The following is an 18,342-nucleotide window of genomic DNA, read 5'->3' on the forward strand; positions in this document are numbered from 1 at the left end:
TTCCATTTTCAAAATTTGGCGAGGGACTATTTTACCTTCAATTTTAGGAAGTTGGCTTAATACATCTAGGCTATTATATTGTACAACTGCACTCATAATTCCAACTTCATAGCCATTGCGCATACTTTTATTAATTCTTTGTCCTCCTAACACTTTGTTTGCAATTGAATTCATGGATTCAGCGTGGTTAGTTGTTTTATTATGTAAAAGACTCTTTGAGTGTTTTCTTAGGACATTTAAGTACTTAGCAAGTTCGGTATACATACCGACAGTTATAAGGTCATTGACCATATCGTCATCATCGTTGGTACAGTTAATTATTTCCACAGATTCACAATTTTTATGGTTACCAAATGTATGGGGTAGACCTGCTGATATAAATGCTGATAACTTTTCGAGTTTTTTTATATTGTCAATATCCTCTGCAGCATTGAGCTCTTTGATTTTGTCTTCAATCAAAGTTCGCATTTGTTTTCCAATTGTGGAAACTTTTTCTCGAAGTTGCATAATTGTACATGTTATCAATTTTTTTCTAATTTCAGGTTCGACTTTTAATAGTGATACTTCGAAAATGTGCCTACAAAAATTTCTAAATAAATGATTCTTACATTCGATTTTCTCAACATGAATTCCTAAATGGCCATAAGGATCCATTTCTTGAATTTTCGGGAAAGTGTTGCTGTCACCATTACCAATTACTGTTTTATAAATTACACCATAAGTAGCATAACTTGACCTAAAACCTTCTGTGAGAATATCCATTTCCATTGCAGTCGAAGGACGATTCCTATCGAAATTTTGCCAACAGTACTTTTTATGAAGTTGATCAGATTCGACGTTGCGGCGTTTTCGACTTTCACATACTGAGCAGTACTTATTGCGTATACCGATAAAAAGTACTTTTTTGGTATGAGCGCCTACAATAATTGCCATTCCAGACAAAGCATCGTATCTTCCTCCTCTGTATGATCTTTTTGACCATGATCCGTCGATTTCCACGGTTAGAAGTACTAACGAAGTTAGGGATGACACAATCGAAGTATGATGGTTGTTTGTACATATGTCGTAAAAATAATAAACTGATGTTGTTAGTAGTCTACGTGGATGATATTTTATTCAGTTCATCAGATGAAAAATGGACACAAGAATTTAAAGTTAAATTAAACAAGTACTTTCAAATTAAAGATCTTGGAAAAGCAAATTATTGCTTGGGTTTAGAAATTAAACAAAATAGTGAAGAAATAACAATTGGTCAAACTGAATACATAAATGATGTTTTAGAAAGATTTAACATGGACAAATGTAAGCCAGTTAAAACACCAATTGAAAAGAACTTGCAATTTGATCACCATAAAGGTGTTAATGAACAAAAGTTACATGAAGGTCACAAATATCAAGAGCTGATAGGAAGCCTCATGTACTTGGCAACTAGTACCAGACCTGATATAATGTTTGCTGTCAATTTTTTAAGTCAGTTCAATAATAAAAATGATGAAAGACACTGGACAGCAGGGAAAAGGGTTTTAAGATACCTACAAGGTACTAAAGATGTTGTTTTGAAATATAAAAATAATAAGAAACCACTTGAAGGGTTTGTTGATGCAGATTGGGGACAGTGTACTCAAGATAGAAGGTCGTACACTGGGTACACATTTATATTATCATGTGGTGCAATAAGTTGGCAAACGAAGAAACAAAGGTCAGTTGCAAGCTCTTCAACTGAAGCTGAATATGTAGCATTGTCTCAAGCAACTAAGGAAGCAACTTATTTGTCAAGATTATTAAAAGAAATCACCAATAATGATAATTGTGATAATGTAAAATTGTATAATGATAATCAAGGTGCACAAGAGTTGGCACGTAATCCAGTACATCATGCGAAGACTAAACATATTGATATTCGTTTTCATTTGATTAGAGAGGCAGTACAAAATAAAACAATTGATTTGCATTACAAGTCAGAAGAATTAATGGCAGATGTCATGACCAAAGGGTTGACAGGACCAGCACATTATAAATGTATAGATAAGTTTGGTCTTACCAATGCTGGCTTGAGGGGAGGTGTTGGAACTTAAATACATGACCTATACAAGCTGCAGCACTGGTCGGTAGTATAGTAACATATACATATACATTTACACTGACACATATACATGCTCATATATACTTTTTACACACAGTTAGTTGAGCTATCCTTGCCGTCCATGCAAGTACAGCTATCTCTGTATATTGATATAACATTTAATTAAACAATCACTTATTACAATATAATTGTTGTTCTATATTTATTTAAACACCTCCACGCATCACAATAATCCCAACAAATACTTTCATAAGTTTTATGGGACATAGGTCGTACACCTATGCCTGATGAAAATTCTTGCAGTGTATTATAACCGATCCCTGATGTTACAGTTGCTAAAACAGCACTTTCATCGAGTGGAATTTTTGTATCATCAAGCGAATCAGTCCAAGCATCATCTGTATATCCGCAATGGTTGCACTGTATATAAAGTCTTGATCGTAAGCCTTTGTCATAATATTTATATATTCGCATATCTTTAAATGAGCATGGGCACTCATTATCATGATTATCAAATTTTTGGTGCAACTCAGTCATAAAATAGTTGATGTCAATTAGTTTTCTATCTTCTATCAATACATCCTTGCATTCTTTTACAGTATTCACATCATTATCGAATTTATCAACAGTACAAAAATTAATATCGTCTGGTACTGTTTTTTCTGATAAATTAAAGCTTTCTTTTACTTTTCTTGTGTTATCGTAATTATCAAAATCATACGGTAATGGTGAAACTAATGAATCAAAACTACTTTCGTTATCAAAAACATCACGAGATGTATTCAAGTCACTACATGTATCATTTGATAATACGTTTACACAGTCATCAATGGTCTTTGTACATTGATTAGAATGATTACTGTTTGATATTTTATTCGAGTTATTATTAGTAGATGAATCAAAAATGACTGATTGCTCCAAATTTGAAGATTTATGTATACATGTTTCGACGTTATTATTTTCGACTATATCACTCGGTTTCATGTGTATAATGTCGCTTTCAATGCTTAACATTGATTTTATATTGACGGTATTATTACTTTCATCTTTTAGTGATGCTTCATAACAATTTGAATTTTGTTTTTCATCACATCTGCAAACGTTTATACAAAAACATTTGATTCCCATTGAAATATTGATATTATTCTCAATGCTTGACATTGATTTAATGTTGACACTTTCATCTTTTAGAGATGCTTTGTAACTATTTAAATTATGTTTTTCGTCGCATGTACAAAGGTTTATACAATAACACTGATTTTCTATTGAATAATCAATAGTTGGAGTATTTAATGATATTGTAATTTCACCATTATGACTTTCATTTTCAAAAGCAACATTTTTCGCTTCATCAACATTTTGCAATGCTGATGATTCATCACGTATTTTAAATAAAATATTACTATTACTTACTTTACCATTACTTGCTGCTGATTCTTTTGACGAATTCCTCTGGAAACTCGATGTTCCCTGAACGCGATTTTGATTTATTCGCCTAAAGTAAATAAATTCGTTAAAATAATTAATGTGTTTAGAAATATTAGGAAAATTTGATTTAAAAAAATTTCAATTTATTTCCATAGATAAGTTTATTTTTATCAGGATGTATGTATGAATGTGTGTGATATATATGATAGGTGTAAAGCTGCGCGCGACGCATCATTGCCACACAGCCTCACGTACATGTCAAATATTAATAAATTTCGCAAACTTTAATTAACAATATTTCTGATTCTAGAAAGTTCAAGCATTTAATTTTTTTTTAAATTTTCTAAATTATATCAATTTTGACATATTATTTTTTTATCAAATTTGAAAGAACCGTTTTTTTGCTAGAACTAAAAATATAAAAAAATATAAAAAAAATCCTATACCCGCAATGTTAAACCACGTAAAAAGTTCACCTGTTGAGACTCAATTATCTCTAATACTAGATTGTTCATGATTACAAAATTAAGATCATTAGACGCAGGAGAATTTCAAGATTTATATATCCAAAAATTAAAAAAATTGTAAGAAAACTAATCGATGGAGGTACTCCATTAAGGTCTTCGAATATATTTTTTTCGAGGCATAACAAGCTCAAAAAATATATTCGAAGACCTTTACCATCTAATTTTTTCGGCCTAAATTATCGTAGACTCTATGAGCAATGTCTATGAATTTTTTTTGAGAATCTATCTATGTCGTTTTCTATGGGAAAAAAAATTGCTTATAGGGTGTACGATAATCTAGCCAAAAACAATTAGATGGCCGAGTACTTGTAATATATTTTTTTCGAGGCATAACAAACTCAAAAAATTTTGGACTGTGTGAAAATAAAAAAAAATATATTTAAAGACTTTTACCATCTAATTTTTTTGGCCTAGATTATCGTAGACCCTATGAGCAATGTCTATGAATTTTTTTTAGAATTTTCTATGTGGTTTTTTATGGGAAAAAAAAACTTGCTGGTATTGATATATTTTTTTTTTTTTCACATAGGAAACGACATAGATAAATACTAAAAAAAAATTCATAGACATTGCTCATAGGGTCTACGATAATCTAGCGAAAAAAAATTAGATGGCGGAGTACTCTAAATATCACACACCGTACAAAATAAATCAAAAGAACTACTTACTTTTTTAACCACTGATTTTTTTTGCTGTGTTTTCGCACTTTATTTTTAGCTGCACCCATTTTAATTGTTTTTTAATCCTGATTCTGATAAAACGTTGTAAACAAAAAAACTGACTAATAACTATTATCACAAAATCATTAACAGACAACGAGACTGACAAGAAAAACCTTGTAAACAATCAATGCACATGCGCAGGATTAATGCGGATATGCATGTACTAACAAGCTCGCGCCTTTTTTAATTAATTTATCTCAAAAAAAGCGGGAGTTTGTTAATGCCCGTCCATCCGCATTACTCCTGCGCATGTGCATCGATTGTTTTACGCGGTTTTTCTTGTCAGTGTCGTTGTCCGCCATTCATTTTCTGTCGTGACAACGCCTACAAGCAATTGTGGTTTTATAACAATTAATATTGTATCTAAGTGAAATTGAAAAAAATTAGACATAAAAAAAAAAAAAAAAACTCATTATAATTGAAAATGGTAAAAAAAAATAAAAAACCAAAAATAATTAGTGATGATAACATCGTTAACAAGCCTCGTGGTCGACCACCAGGCCTTAAACACCAGGAGAATGGTAAATATTATACTCATATTTATTCATTTATTGATCCATTCATTTTTTTAATATTTTTTTTATTTTTAAATTAATTAATTTATTTATATTTATTTATATTTGTTTGTCATTGTAGCTGATGACATGTTGCTTGCTAATGCCCATTTTGAAAAAAACCAGAAACTTAGAAAAAATAACGAAGTTCGCCCGCCGGGAATCGAACCCGGGTCTTTTGCTTTCCGGGCAAACGCCTTGACCACTAGACCACAGGGCCTCTTACTTTTTCTAAGTTTCATCAAATTAACTCCGACGTCCTTCTATGCGTCAATTCCTTTTTTGAAAAATGCATGGCAGGGCAATGTGGCCAAGAAGCAGCCACTCATACCAAGGAATGGTTGGAGCAGCAAATCGACGCCTTCCACAAGGAAGCATCATCATCATCAGCATCTCTTATTCCTCTGCCACCTCCACAATCTGGACCAACTCCACCACTCGAACAACGTCAACCCACTGCACTACTTCCAAAATCTGAACCAATCCCAAAACAAAATCCACCACCACCACCACCACCTATCGATAATCCTCAACCATCTTCATCAGCTTCACAACTTCACTCAACTCCACCAGTTCTTCCACCTGTCGACTATCTTCAATCTTTTTCATCTGCAATCAACTATCCTCAAATAATCCGTTCACCTGTCAATTATCTCGAACCATATCCACCAGTTGGCCATTATCTCCAACCATACCCACCATCTGTTCATTATCCAGTACCATATCCACTAACCAACAACTATTCTCAACCACATCCACCACCTGTCCGTTGTCATCCAACTCCAGCTACAAACGTTTACAGACATCATCCCATATCCCATGCACCATACGCCTCTGATCAATCATACAAACGACAACAACAGTCATCAAATTATGAGGAATGGAAAATGTGGCTGAAAAACAAGGTAGCTACAGGAAAAGCCCAGAATCTTACACAAGCCAGAAGATACTGGACTTTCCGTTGGTACCGGGACAACATCTTGTAAGAAACTGTCACGACAACTAAAAACAACAATTAAAAATAAATAACAATGAAAAATAAATAACAATAAATAACAATAAATCAACAATTAAAAATAAATAACAATATCAATAAATAACAATTGAAAATAAATAAATATAAAAACAACTGTATATTTATATTTATAAATTATTCGAAAAATATAAAATAAAATCAAAAAATTAATAGGTGGAAAAATAATTATTATTCTTTCAATTAGTAGTATATATGTATTTTAAATCTGGTCTTTTACTTTTATCATATTTATCACAACTTGGTATCACTTCATGTCCAAGATATTCATTAAAACTTTTACCAAACAGATCAATGCTTGATGTCTGTACAACAATCTTTCAATGCTATTATTATATTTCTGATCTTTGTAATTACCAGGTACTGAAGCAACAAAAAAAACATTTATTGATGAATAATCAAGCTTTGACAACACATCAATCAATTTATTATATTATTTATTATGTAAATTATAGTGTAGGTTATATTTATTAAAAAGTTCGTTGGATACGTTTGAAAACTTTATTTAACCAACATATGTGCTACATAAAAGCACTCCCCCCACTGCGTCATAGCAAGCGGCACATCTTTTTTTTATATTAATTTGATAGCTTATTTTTTTATTTGATGGTTCATTTAATCATTTAATTGTTTGCAGCTCGTTTTTTGATAAAACAGTGACTATTTTGATTAGTTTTTATAATATAATTCTATGTTGAGTAAAAAAAAATATAACTGTGGTTATAAATAATGATAATAATAATAATGGAATAAAAATATGATTGGAAAACAATATATATTCCCTCTGTCTTTATTGATCATTCAGGTATCTATGGTATCAATAATAAAGTCTTATTGACAACGATAAACGACATTTTTTTTGTAATTTAGTTGAGTTTTAATGAGAACTTATTGTTTTTTGTATATTAAAATCAGAGAGAAGACTTCTCTCGCTTCTCTCTGTTAAAACTTAAAAAACTAAAAAAACTAAAAAAACTTGAAAAACTTAAAAGACTTAAAAAACTTAAAACACCATAGTATTTTTACTTGAATATCATTGCATAAAATCCCTAGTTTTTTTTAGTTTCTTAAGTTTATTTAGTGTTTTTAGTTTTTAGTCTGCTGAATAGCCTTGTCGTTTTTAAAATTCTAAAACCGATTATTTTTAATTTTTTAAATATATTTAATTAACACTGGTAATGTATGTTTGAAATACGTGGAGGTAGAATTAGCCATGTATAGCAAAAATAAAGTTATTCTATTCTTAACATTAATACTATATTTATGTACATGTAAATACACTATACATGTAATATTTAGTTCGTATAGTCTTTTTTTTTAATTCATCTATAATTGTAATAAAATAGTACAAATTAAAAACAATTCTTCGATAAAAAGTATATATTCATTATAATCATAGCAATCCAAGGATCAACTAACAATCGGTCAGTATATAAATTTTATTTGTTTCGTATACCCCGGAATGTATTGTCATAATTTATGAAAAACATTTTTTATCCATGAAATTTTCATTTTGTAAAAAAAAAGAAGTAGCTGCCCTAGCGGATGCGTCGACACCTATTCGATCGGGATTTGACTCCTCGATGTAGCATTCAATCGACAGCGATTTGACAGGCATTCGACAGCATATATAAAACGTAATTCACGAGCACCGCATACTAGTACATGTATTTAATATTAAAAAAAATTTTTAGTAACGAATTCGTTCTATTGAAAATTGAAAATTTTCAAAACTCCGGCGAAAGCCCGTGTGGTTTATCTCGATTATTCCAAATTCATTACAGTTTAATTTTTTTTACAATTTTAAATTATATGATTGAAATTTTTTTTTTTTTTTTTTTTTACCCTGACGCGCGCTGTGAAATTATGTACACAAATCAAAATACAGATAAAACAAATTTGAGGTTATAGTTCATGTAGGTATTGATATCAATGATTCTATTAGATTTGTTCAAGAAATAAGTCAATACAAATATAAAAAAAAGAAATCGTTTAATTTACTTTTTTTTTAACTAAACAAAATTTTTTTTTCAATTCATTTTGTTTAATACTTTTATCTATAAAAATTTTTCCATGGCAATTTTTTTTTTTTTTTTTTAATAACGTGATAATTTAAATAACTATTTTATCGATCAAGCAAATTAAAACCACTACAAAGAAACTTTTACGCATGCGCGCATCCCTCTTTTTTGTCAAAAAACAGTGTTAAAATTTAAATTATTAGTTGTTCATACTTTCAATAACTTTTGAACAAATAAACATAAAAAAAAAATTGTGAAGCCCAAAAAATTCCTGATTAAATTTCTAAGAGCCACACTTTCTTCTAAAAAATCGTTAAAAGCAATCCTTCATGTCTATTTTTTTATTAGAACATACCAGACACTACTTATTATTATAAACAATTGTTGATAACTAATTAACGCGAGCTCGGAGCGTTTTGTATCAAGACAGTGTGGCTCTCGGTATTTAAAAGGCCAACAATTTGTGACCAAATGGAAGTATATAAGCTAATTTTTTAAGAAGTTATGCGAGGTATAAAAAACGTAAATTTTGTTTTTTTGTTAATTAACAAGTTTCTAACAATAGCAAAAAAAAAACTACCTCTTAATTATATAGATTTTGCAATTTTAAATGTCTACGCAAAAAATCGCATCCACGATTTGTTTTGAGTTTTCTTAATATTTTGATTTTAAAATTTTTGCAAAAACATTTTTTGTTGATAACTAATTTATTAACAATGAGAATATTTTTTTTTCTATTTTCGGTTGTAGTATTTCTTCTAGGCTTTAATTTGGTTCTAATACGAACATCCTATCTATTGAAATATCGTAGCCGGATTACTTATTAGACAACCCAATATTGCCCTATAAAATAACCCTGCTAGATATGTAATTTAATTAGCCCTGTTTATGCGACTAATTTAAAAAACATTAGAAGGGTAGGGAAATTAGGAACGTGATTTAAGAAGGTAATCGGCCGCTGAAAATGGACGCGTAATTAGTACACAAATTAAATACATAAAATTTATAAAAATTTGACTCTAACACAAATAATATTATGTTAAACAAAATGATTAATTTATTAATAAATTACCACTGACTTTACCAATAATATGTATGCTGAGTAAAGGCTAGTTGATATTGGGCCTGACGTGGACCTTGATTGTGTACCTTGACCTTGACTTTTGTGTGACAGGTTACAATAATTATTTTATTACAAATAAAATAATTAACTTTATTAACATATACCTATCTATATAGATAGGACTGAAGACTCTTATATATATGTGAAATATATGTAGTTTACACCAGACACATATATTAAATTAACTTTTGTTATAACACTGACTTTACACTAATGTGCTACGGTAGGATAGCTTTTTGCGGCGTAAAACGTGGTAGCAACAACTTTGGACCATTAGGTCGTAATTTTTATAGTTAAATATTCAATTATTTTGATTAAATAATTTAATCATTTGATGCAACAAATTATAATTAAAATCATTCAATATTTAGTTAAATGGTTAGATTAACACGAAAACGTGTACTTGAATTTAAGTTACTCGAGCAGGAATCCTTAGACCATGCGGTCGAAGATTATTACAATTTTAAGTTAAGACAATTCAAATGAATTTAGATTATCAGTTTATATAACCAAATGTTATATAAATATATTTGAAAACAATTTAATAAAATAATTCAATAAAATATTGAATGAAAATTTAACTTACAATTTGTGCTGCTGTTTTGTAAAAATTATTCTAAGTTCTTCAGACAATTAAAATTGGTCGAGGCAAAGTGCCAAAGCTAATAGAGCTGGAAGAGCGGTGTCGACTAACAACCCAAGAGTGAACGATCGAACATCCCTCAGAATCCTTATCGATGGAAAAATCCATTAGGGTGAGAGGGGATCGTTCGAGGATGTTCGGTTTTCCTTGGTTCATTTTCCATTTTCCTTGTGTCTTATTGGTCAGCCTATATGGTCCGACTTTAATTTATTATTTAATATTATTTCTAATTATTGGAAAATTATATGAGTGGTATCGACAGAATCCTTATAATTTTAGGATTCTATTGGTATCATTCATTTCATTAATTTATTATTAATTATTATTGCTAAAATAGGCAGTATTGCCAACTGACATTAGTGTCGGCTCAAGTAAAATTGTCGAGGGTGCAAGCCCTCTAGTTTCCCTCAACGTGCTACCCTCGCAGTGCGTTAGATGGAGTTAGGGTCACCAAAATGTACCCTAAATATATAATTTAATGATAAAAATTGAAAAAATCCGCCGTTCACCCAGGACATTACACTATATTATTTCAGAAGATATAAACATTTTTCTAAATTCATATAGTGAAAACAATACTAGTAGGCTTTAGCCTACGTAATAAGAGTTGGAATTATACAAGGTAGAGAGGTTAGATTGACATGATTCGCATATCTACTGGAGTCGAAAAGCTGTCGAGCCTCAGACCATTCATCAGTAATTGCTATTAATAAAGTCCTTCATGATGTTTAAACAATTTAAAACAATGAAAAATGATCAAATTAGACATCTCTCAATTCGATGTCGAAAGCCTGTCGATTTAGTGACAAAATATCTCGGTAATAATGACCGAGTCAATTACCGATGAATGGTCTGAGGCTCGACAGCTTTCCGACTCCAGTAGATATGCGAATCATGTCAATCTAACCTCTCTACCTTGTATAATTCAAACTCTTATTTAATATTAAATACATGTACTAGTCAAGGTTTCATTCAGTTTAAGTTATTGTCATTATAATCATATATATTTCATATTTTTCCAACTCATTTTGAGTATCCGGTGCTCGTGAATTACGTTTTATATATGCTGTCAAATAGCTGTCAAATCGCTGTCGACTGAATGCTACATTGGAGAGTCGAGCCATCCCCTAGGGTGTTATATATTATTAAACAAACACCATTTCAATATTAAATACATAAAAGCGGTCTCAATATATTTTTATATACATGGAAAGAATGAAAAAAAAATGAGTCTTAGTGACCCGAATAAAAATCGATGAATAGCAAGTCATAGGTTGGTCAGTCTTCAATGTGCTACTGAGTTGTACAATTGTATATAATTTTATAAATGTCCATACATTGTATATGTTTGTATATAACTATATATAATTGTATACAAGATTAATAAACTAAGCTACCAAGTTGTATGGTTGTATATGATTGTATAGGGTTGTATATGGTTGTATATGGTTGTATATGATTGTAAATAGTAGTATATAGTTGTATACGGTTGTATATGGTTGTATATAATTGTATATAGTTTGTAACTAATTTTTCCACCGATAAAGTAGAAGCGTTAGTTACTTTGGGATCAACGAGGATTTCTCACCATCCTCCTCTCTTACCGCCAGGAGGGAGCCAGCTGGTGTATAACGGCAACCAACGGACTGTGAGGTAGTTTCGAGAGCAATGGCTGCTGACGGCCATTTCGGTAGCGACTAGTTCAGCAAGAAATGGTAGAGGGACGCGGTCCACCAAATTGGTTCCAGAACGTTACTCGGGCACCATTACTAAAATGTATATGGATTTTAGTATTGGCCGGGAGCGTAATAACCTCACCCCACGGCGGCGGTTATTACCGTGAACATTACCTTCGGTTTAACTAACTCGCATAACCTAAGTCAATACGAGAACGAGGATATTCGTACCTCACAGGCTTATCCTCCTATTGCCTACCCACTCTAGTGCACCAAGTAGTCGAACATAAAGTTCTTCCGCAGCCACGCTGGTCTTACGCCAGACCTTTCTATGCATCTGACTACTCGATTATAGGTTACCCTGACAGTAAGTAACCACACTAGAGCGAGAGAGCGAGTGATATACAACGTCCTACCTATGCAGCATAGCGACATCGTAAATTACCCTCGGGAGCATGCACCACGCATCGGGAGCTTGGTTGGACTCATCAATGACATCAACTAGTTCCACCCTAGGACACAGTCGACGTCATCGTCTAAGTCGGCTAACTCCCCCAAGGAGTCATGCCAGCTTCACCAGTGATATCAACTAGCTCCTCCATAAGAGCATGTCGACATCACCAAGTCACCAGCCAACTTCACCAAGGAGTCAGCTAGCTTCATCGGAAGCCAACCACGGACTGTCACCAGGCCCGGTGCCATCAGCCAGCTTCGAAAGCCGGCCGACGACTGGCAGTGAGATGCCAGCGATCACCAGTTTTATGGACTCTCTATCCCCACTCCCGTTTGACCCACTCCATACGACCATCTGTGCGCACACCTCGATGCGACTCTCCGGTGGGAGTGTCGAAGTAGGGGATACGAATCTGACATAGCCACGGTAGGAATCCGGATTATCCGCTCGTTGCGGATGTCTACCAAGTCAACACTGACATTCAGGCGAAAATGGATGTCACTACCGAGACCACTCACAAACCGGTGGTCTTAATTAGCATCTTAGTCGATAAAACCCCTCAGACCAGAGCTCTAATTATTTTCGGGAGCGCGAGATCTGCCAAATCTCGTTACAAGTTGTATATGGTTGTATACAAACAGTTTATACCTCATATACAAGTTTATATAAGTGTATAAACTCATATACAAGTTTATATATCTGTATAAACTTATATACGGTATATGGTTGTTTACAAAGTCACTAAAATAATCAACTTTCCTCTGGTAGAAATATTTCTCCAACTTTTCTCCGCCATTTCTCCACCTCTTTACGAAAATGACCCATGGTTGGAGAAATGGCGGACAAATTTCACCAACCTTTCTCCAACCAAAAATTTACTCCAACTTTTTTCCGCCATTTCTCCACCTCTTTACGAAAATGACCCATGGTTGGAGAAATGGCGGACAAATTTCACCAACCTTTCTCCAACCAAAAATTTACTCCAACTTTTTTCCGCCATTTCTCCAACCTGAAATTTAATCCGACTTTTTTCCAACTTTTTTTCAACCTTTCTCCAACCAAAAATTTACTCCAACTTTTCTCCAACCATGGGTCATTTTCGTAAAAAGGTGGAGAAAGTTGGAAAAAGGCGGAGAAAGTTGGAAAAAGTTGGTGAAATATTTCTACCAGGGTCCATATACATCTATATATGATTGTATATGTTTGTATATGATTGTATATGGTTGTATATGGTTGTATATGGTTGTAGACAAACCGTTTTTCCCGGGTATACAAAGTCACTAAAATAATCAACTTTCATATACATCTATACAGGATGAAGCGTAAGTCGCGAACAGTAGGTATACTACGAGATTGTACGTAAAATTTTAAACAGTAAATGTTTTTACAGTTTGTGTCTACAACGCTTTGTGCCTGAGTTATTAACGTTTTAAGTTGACCAATCAGAATGGAGCGTCGAAAATTATTATCATTATGGCGTCTGAATCCACGTGTGTGTTTACGCACCATGGATTAAATTGTTTTTGATTTTTTAATTAATTGAAAATTCGAACGCAAGATGTAGCTAAATTATAAATTCGCTGGATGAATGCGCAGCTGCAAACTCACACACACAGCTCTCACACTAATCATAACAAAATAATCATTTTTAATTTAAAATCACACTTATATTTTTGATCACATTATGTAATTTATTTATTGATCACATTTCAATTTAATAACACTTTTATATTTTTTTGATCACATTATGTGATTGTTCTATCAATGTGATCAAGAAATAAATGACATAATGTGATCAAATTAGAAATGATTATAATTTTTGATCACATTATGTGATTGATAAAATTAAAAATAATTATATTTACCATCATTGTACATTGGTGTCTACCACAGACAAGTAGCTGAAAGTTAATGTAATTTTGAAAGGTAATTATGCAATAGAATTGTAAATAAAATAAATGAGAATAAATTTTTTATTATCAACTTTTATTAAAACAATATTAATTATAAGGTGTTTTCTTTTTTTAAATGAAAAACTGGTATTTCAAGTTATTTTTTCCGATTTCTATCTTAAGGAGATTATGCACAAATCCATTGCGGGTGTTGCGGGGCGCTTCTGACGTCACAGACAAAACTGAGATCAGGCAACACTGTAAAAAAATAAAGTGAAAAGCGCCTGCGCTCCGTATACAATATATGGGACTGCGGGTATGTGTGTGTGTTTGAACATGTCATACGTTGCCACATCTAATTTTTGTAAAGTTTATAATTAATTACTAATTAATTGACCTATCAACATATGAAAATTTTTCGCGCAATTAATAAAACTCGGTTTCTAGTATATGTGTAATTTTTTTCAAGAATTTTCATCATTTTTTCTATTCGAAAAGAATGGTTGAAATCTCCATAAGAGCCAATATTAAATAATGTTTTTAATAATTAGTTACAAAAAATTCAACCGATCAACATAAAAAAATAATTATACCGTTGTATTCAGAATGAAAAGATCTAACTGTGTACAAAATTTCAGAACATTCTCATTATATTTAAAAAAAAAAGAGTGATAGCTGCATAACCTCCTCAAAATAAATACCTGAGTGATCAATGTTATCCTTGTATCACATTTTATTTGTACTTTTTAAGTTGTTTAATAAAAACTAGTCTATCAAAACTTTTGATATGAACTATATTGCTAGAGATTGTCATTTAATTTAATATTTGTATTAAATCATAATGAAATAATTATTTAAATTAATGAAAAGTATAAAAAGTATAAAAGTACACTCTCAATATAAAATGTTTTTATATTTAATATTAATATTAATTTTAAATAAAAACTAGTCTATCAAAACTTTTGATATAAACTACATTGCCGAAAAATGTTTTTTAATTTAATGTTTGTATTAAATCATAATAAAATAACTATTTGAATTAATGAAAAGTATAAAAAGTATAAAAGTACAATCTTAATAGTAATTACCTCAGTTTTTATCTCGTTTATATAAAAATACTTATCACAGTTTTCAACCATTTTTACCATAAACTATACATATATTTTTGGCTTTTCCACGGTTCATGTGGACATATGAAAGAAAACCTTGTACTATATTTAAAATATCATTTGATACCGAACCATAAAATGGTAGCTTTTTCATAGAAAACTATTTGGCCAACTCAGTCTTGCTTTTGGCATTCCAAGTATATTTTTCATTATCTATTTCAATAATGGAGCAACCAAGTGCCCATACATTTGATGATGTGGTATTTTTCCCTGAATGAAGCAACAGCTCTGAAGCCATATATATTGGTGTTCCTACTGCATCACCGCAAGTAGTACCAATAGTCATGGCAACATCTACCAGCTTGCTTAAACCAAAGTCACACAATTGAACAACTAAATTAGGTTGATGAGTTATAATTATATTCGCAGGTTTGTTATCAGCATGAATAACTGGACATTCTTGTCGATGCATGTAGCTGACAGCTTCAGCAAGTTGATTGGTGATGGAATTTTTGTCTTGTGTTGACAATTTATATTGATCTCGGATTTCTTTTGTGAAGAGAATTTTATCTAATGACTTTCTATCAATTAGCTCCATCATGACATGAAAGTTATCATTGTGGAAGTAAATTCCAAGTGTCCATATAACATTAGGGTGCTTCATAAATTGAAGTACATCTAGCTCTCTACCTAAACATGATGAATTAATACCAAAGTTTCTATTGATTTAATTGCTACAAAAGTAGTGTCTTCCCATTTAGCTTTTCCAACGACTCCTTGAGCACCCTTGCCCAAAATAACATCATCAAAAATTTCAACTTTTTCTGGATAAATACTTGGAAGTTTTGAGCCTGGAATTAATTTATGAATATTTAACTGATGGTTTTGATAAATTTTTTTTGTTGGTGGTTTGTCCACACATGTTATTTCGCACTTCCAAGAATGCATCCATGGATTCTCATTATCAGGACATTGAACCCAATATAATTTTGTATTTTTTCTATATACTTGACCATTTCTGTACCATGTGATTATTGGCTCACAATCAAAGCATTGAGAAATGACACCAAGTCCAAATCCATCAGAGAGGACCACGTATAACATCACAGTCATAAACAATTTTATGGTCACGTTCCAAGCCAATTGGTTCCAAGATCAACACAATGTCTTCATCGTTTTCAATCTCAATTTTAAAAATTTCAACACCATCTCTCATAATCATTGATATTGGGTAACCCCACTGAACAAGTTCAAAAGAATTGTATTTAATTCCATGTATTAAATTGTTGCGAATCAAATGTTTAAATATATCTCTTTTTGACCAAAAGACTATTTGCTGGAAATATTTACTTATCATTATCTGGAAATTAAACTGGTATTGAGTACAGTACAGTAAAACTACTGATAACCTTGGGTATCTTGTTAGTTGACACATAATTGCTTGATGTTTGACTTTGATGTGACTTTGATTTGCTTTAAAAGGTTGAATGGATTGTTCCATATATCAAAGTTTCTGATGAGCAGAAAATTTAACTTCTAAATTACATTGCCAAGGATGCATCCATAGCAATCAGTTTTCGTACATGGGAATCGTACGAGTATTCACTGTTAACTGCAATACAAAGCAAAATTGGAGTGTGAGAACATTAACAAAATTGGAAAAACCGAGATACATAATTTTAGGCTTCCAAACAGGACGGAAAATCTTTGTAACAAACGACTCAAGTGTTTTTGATCATTGTAACTTGCGTGATGTTAAACTGTTTTTAAATTTACAATCATATCTTTATGGAAATTTGAATATTGATGTTGCTCATAACATGTTGCTCTTTTTGACCAAAAGACTATTTGCTGGAAATATTTACTTGTCATTATCTGGAAATTGAACTGGTATTGAGTACAGTACAGTAAAACTAATGATAACCTTGGGTATCTTGTTAATTGACACATAATTGCTTGATGCTCGACTTTGATGTGACTTTGATTTGCCAGATGATGGTGATGATGATACTTTGGTTAGTCTAGACATTTGGCTAGTAGATAATTTTTGACTTTGAACAAAAGATTGATCAGAGCTTGATGTTTTAAATGATGATGATGATGACGATGATGATGATGATGATGATGATGATAATGATACTTTGGTTAATCTACACATTTGGTGAATATTAACAACTGCTGGTTTTGCCTTTGAAACTAAACTTTTGCTTCTTGGTGAAAATGATGATGGAGATAAAGATGAATCAATTGCAATAACTTTCTTGTTACTTTCTTTTGTAATTGGCTCAGCATTTGGAGTATTAACCTTGGGAATTTTTTCATCAGCTTCATTTTGGTTTTTGTATCTTGGTAATGGTGATAGTTGTGATATTGCACATGAGGATGTTGAAGTACATGATCCAGCTGATTGGTTATTGAAGTTGCTAGAACCAGGATAACATGGTAGATCGTGAATTTCCTTCATCATTTGACTTGTTGTTGTTTCTGTTTTTTCAAATGTCATAATGTATAAAATAGTACGTGATGGTTGCATTTTGTGATATTTTAAATACTGGAATAAACCACAACTATGACCATTAATTACAAAATCTTTGATAATTTTTTTATCCCAATTTCCCAGTTCAATTGTTGACTCCATAAATACTCTTTTTGTATATGTATCATTGAAAAATTGCAGACCAGCTTCACGAATATATGCAACGTTGTATTGCTTTGATTCAATTAGTTCTAATTTAATACTACTTTGATTGTTTGCATTGTTTCTTGAGTATGGTTTTTTACTACCAAAAAAATAATGAATCCATCTAATCGTGATATATTTGTTCACAATTTTCTTTCCACATGGGGCTTTATTTTTTTGTATCAATTTACGAATCTGAAAAAATATTTAAAAATATAAAACGAATATCACAAAATATTAGTATGACAAATTTAAAAAAAAGATTACTTTTTTTGGAGTACCCATTAAACTGTCATCACTGTCATATGAATTTTCTGTTGATAGTGAAGATGGTGATGGTGCTAATTCTTTAACGATCTCCATTAGTTTTCTTGATTTTTGAGCATTGAAATTAGCT

General features: G+C 31.6%; 2 protein-coding genes across 2 annotated transcripts; one reads left to right on the plus strand and one right to left on the minus strand.

The window, feature by feature from the left end:
* The first annotated feature begins 1,025 nt into the window (after positions 1–1,025).
* Positions 1,026–2,075, plus strand: LOC122856414 (uncharacterized mitochondrial protein AtMg00810-like). Its single transcript, XM_044158083.1, has 2 exons — positions 1,026–1,677; positions 1,843–2,075. The coding sequence occupies exons 1-2, from the start codon at positions 1,026–1,028 to the stop codon at positions 2,073–2,075; spliced, it is 885 nt and encodes a 294-aa protein (XP_044014018.1).
* A 13,350-nt stretch (positions 2,076–15,425) lies between these two features.
* On the minus strand, positions 15,426–15,863 carry LOC122856415 (CBL-interacting serine/threonine-protein kinase 8-like). The gene has a single exon (XM_044158084.1). The coding sequence runs from the start codon at positions 15,861–15,863 to the stop codon at positions 15,426–15,428; it is 438 nt and encodes a 145-aa protein (XP_044014019.1).
* Between the last annotated feature and the right edge of the window lie 2,479 nt (positions 15,864–18,342).

Source organism: Aphidius gifuensis, linkage group LG5, assembly GCF_014905175.1.
Source record: "Aphidius gifuensis isolate YNYX2018 linkage group LG5, ASM1490517v1, whole genome shotgun sequence".
Lineage (NCBI taxonomy): Eukaryota > Metazoa > Arthropoda > Insecta > Hymenoptera > Braconidae > Aphidius > Aphidius gifuensis.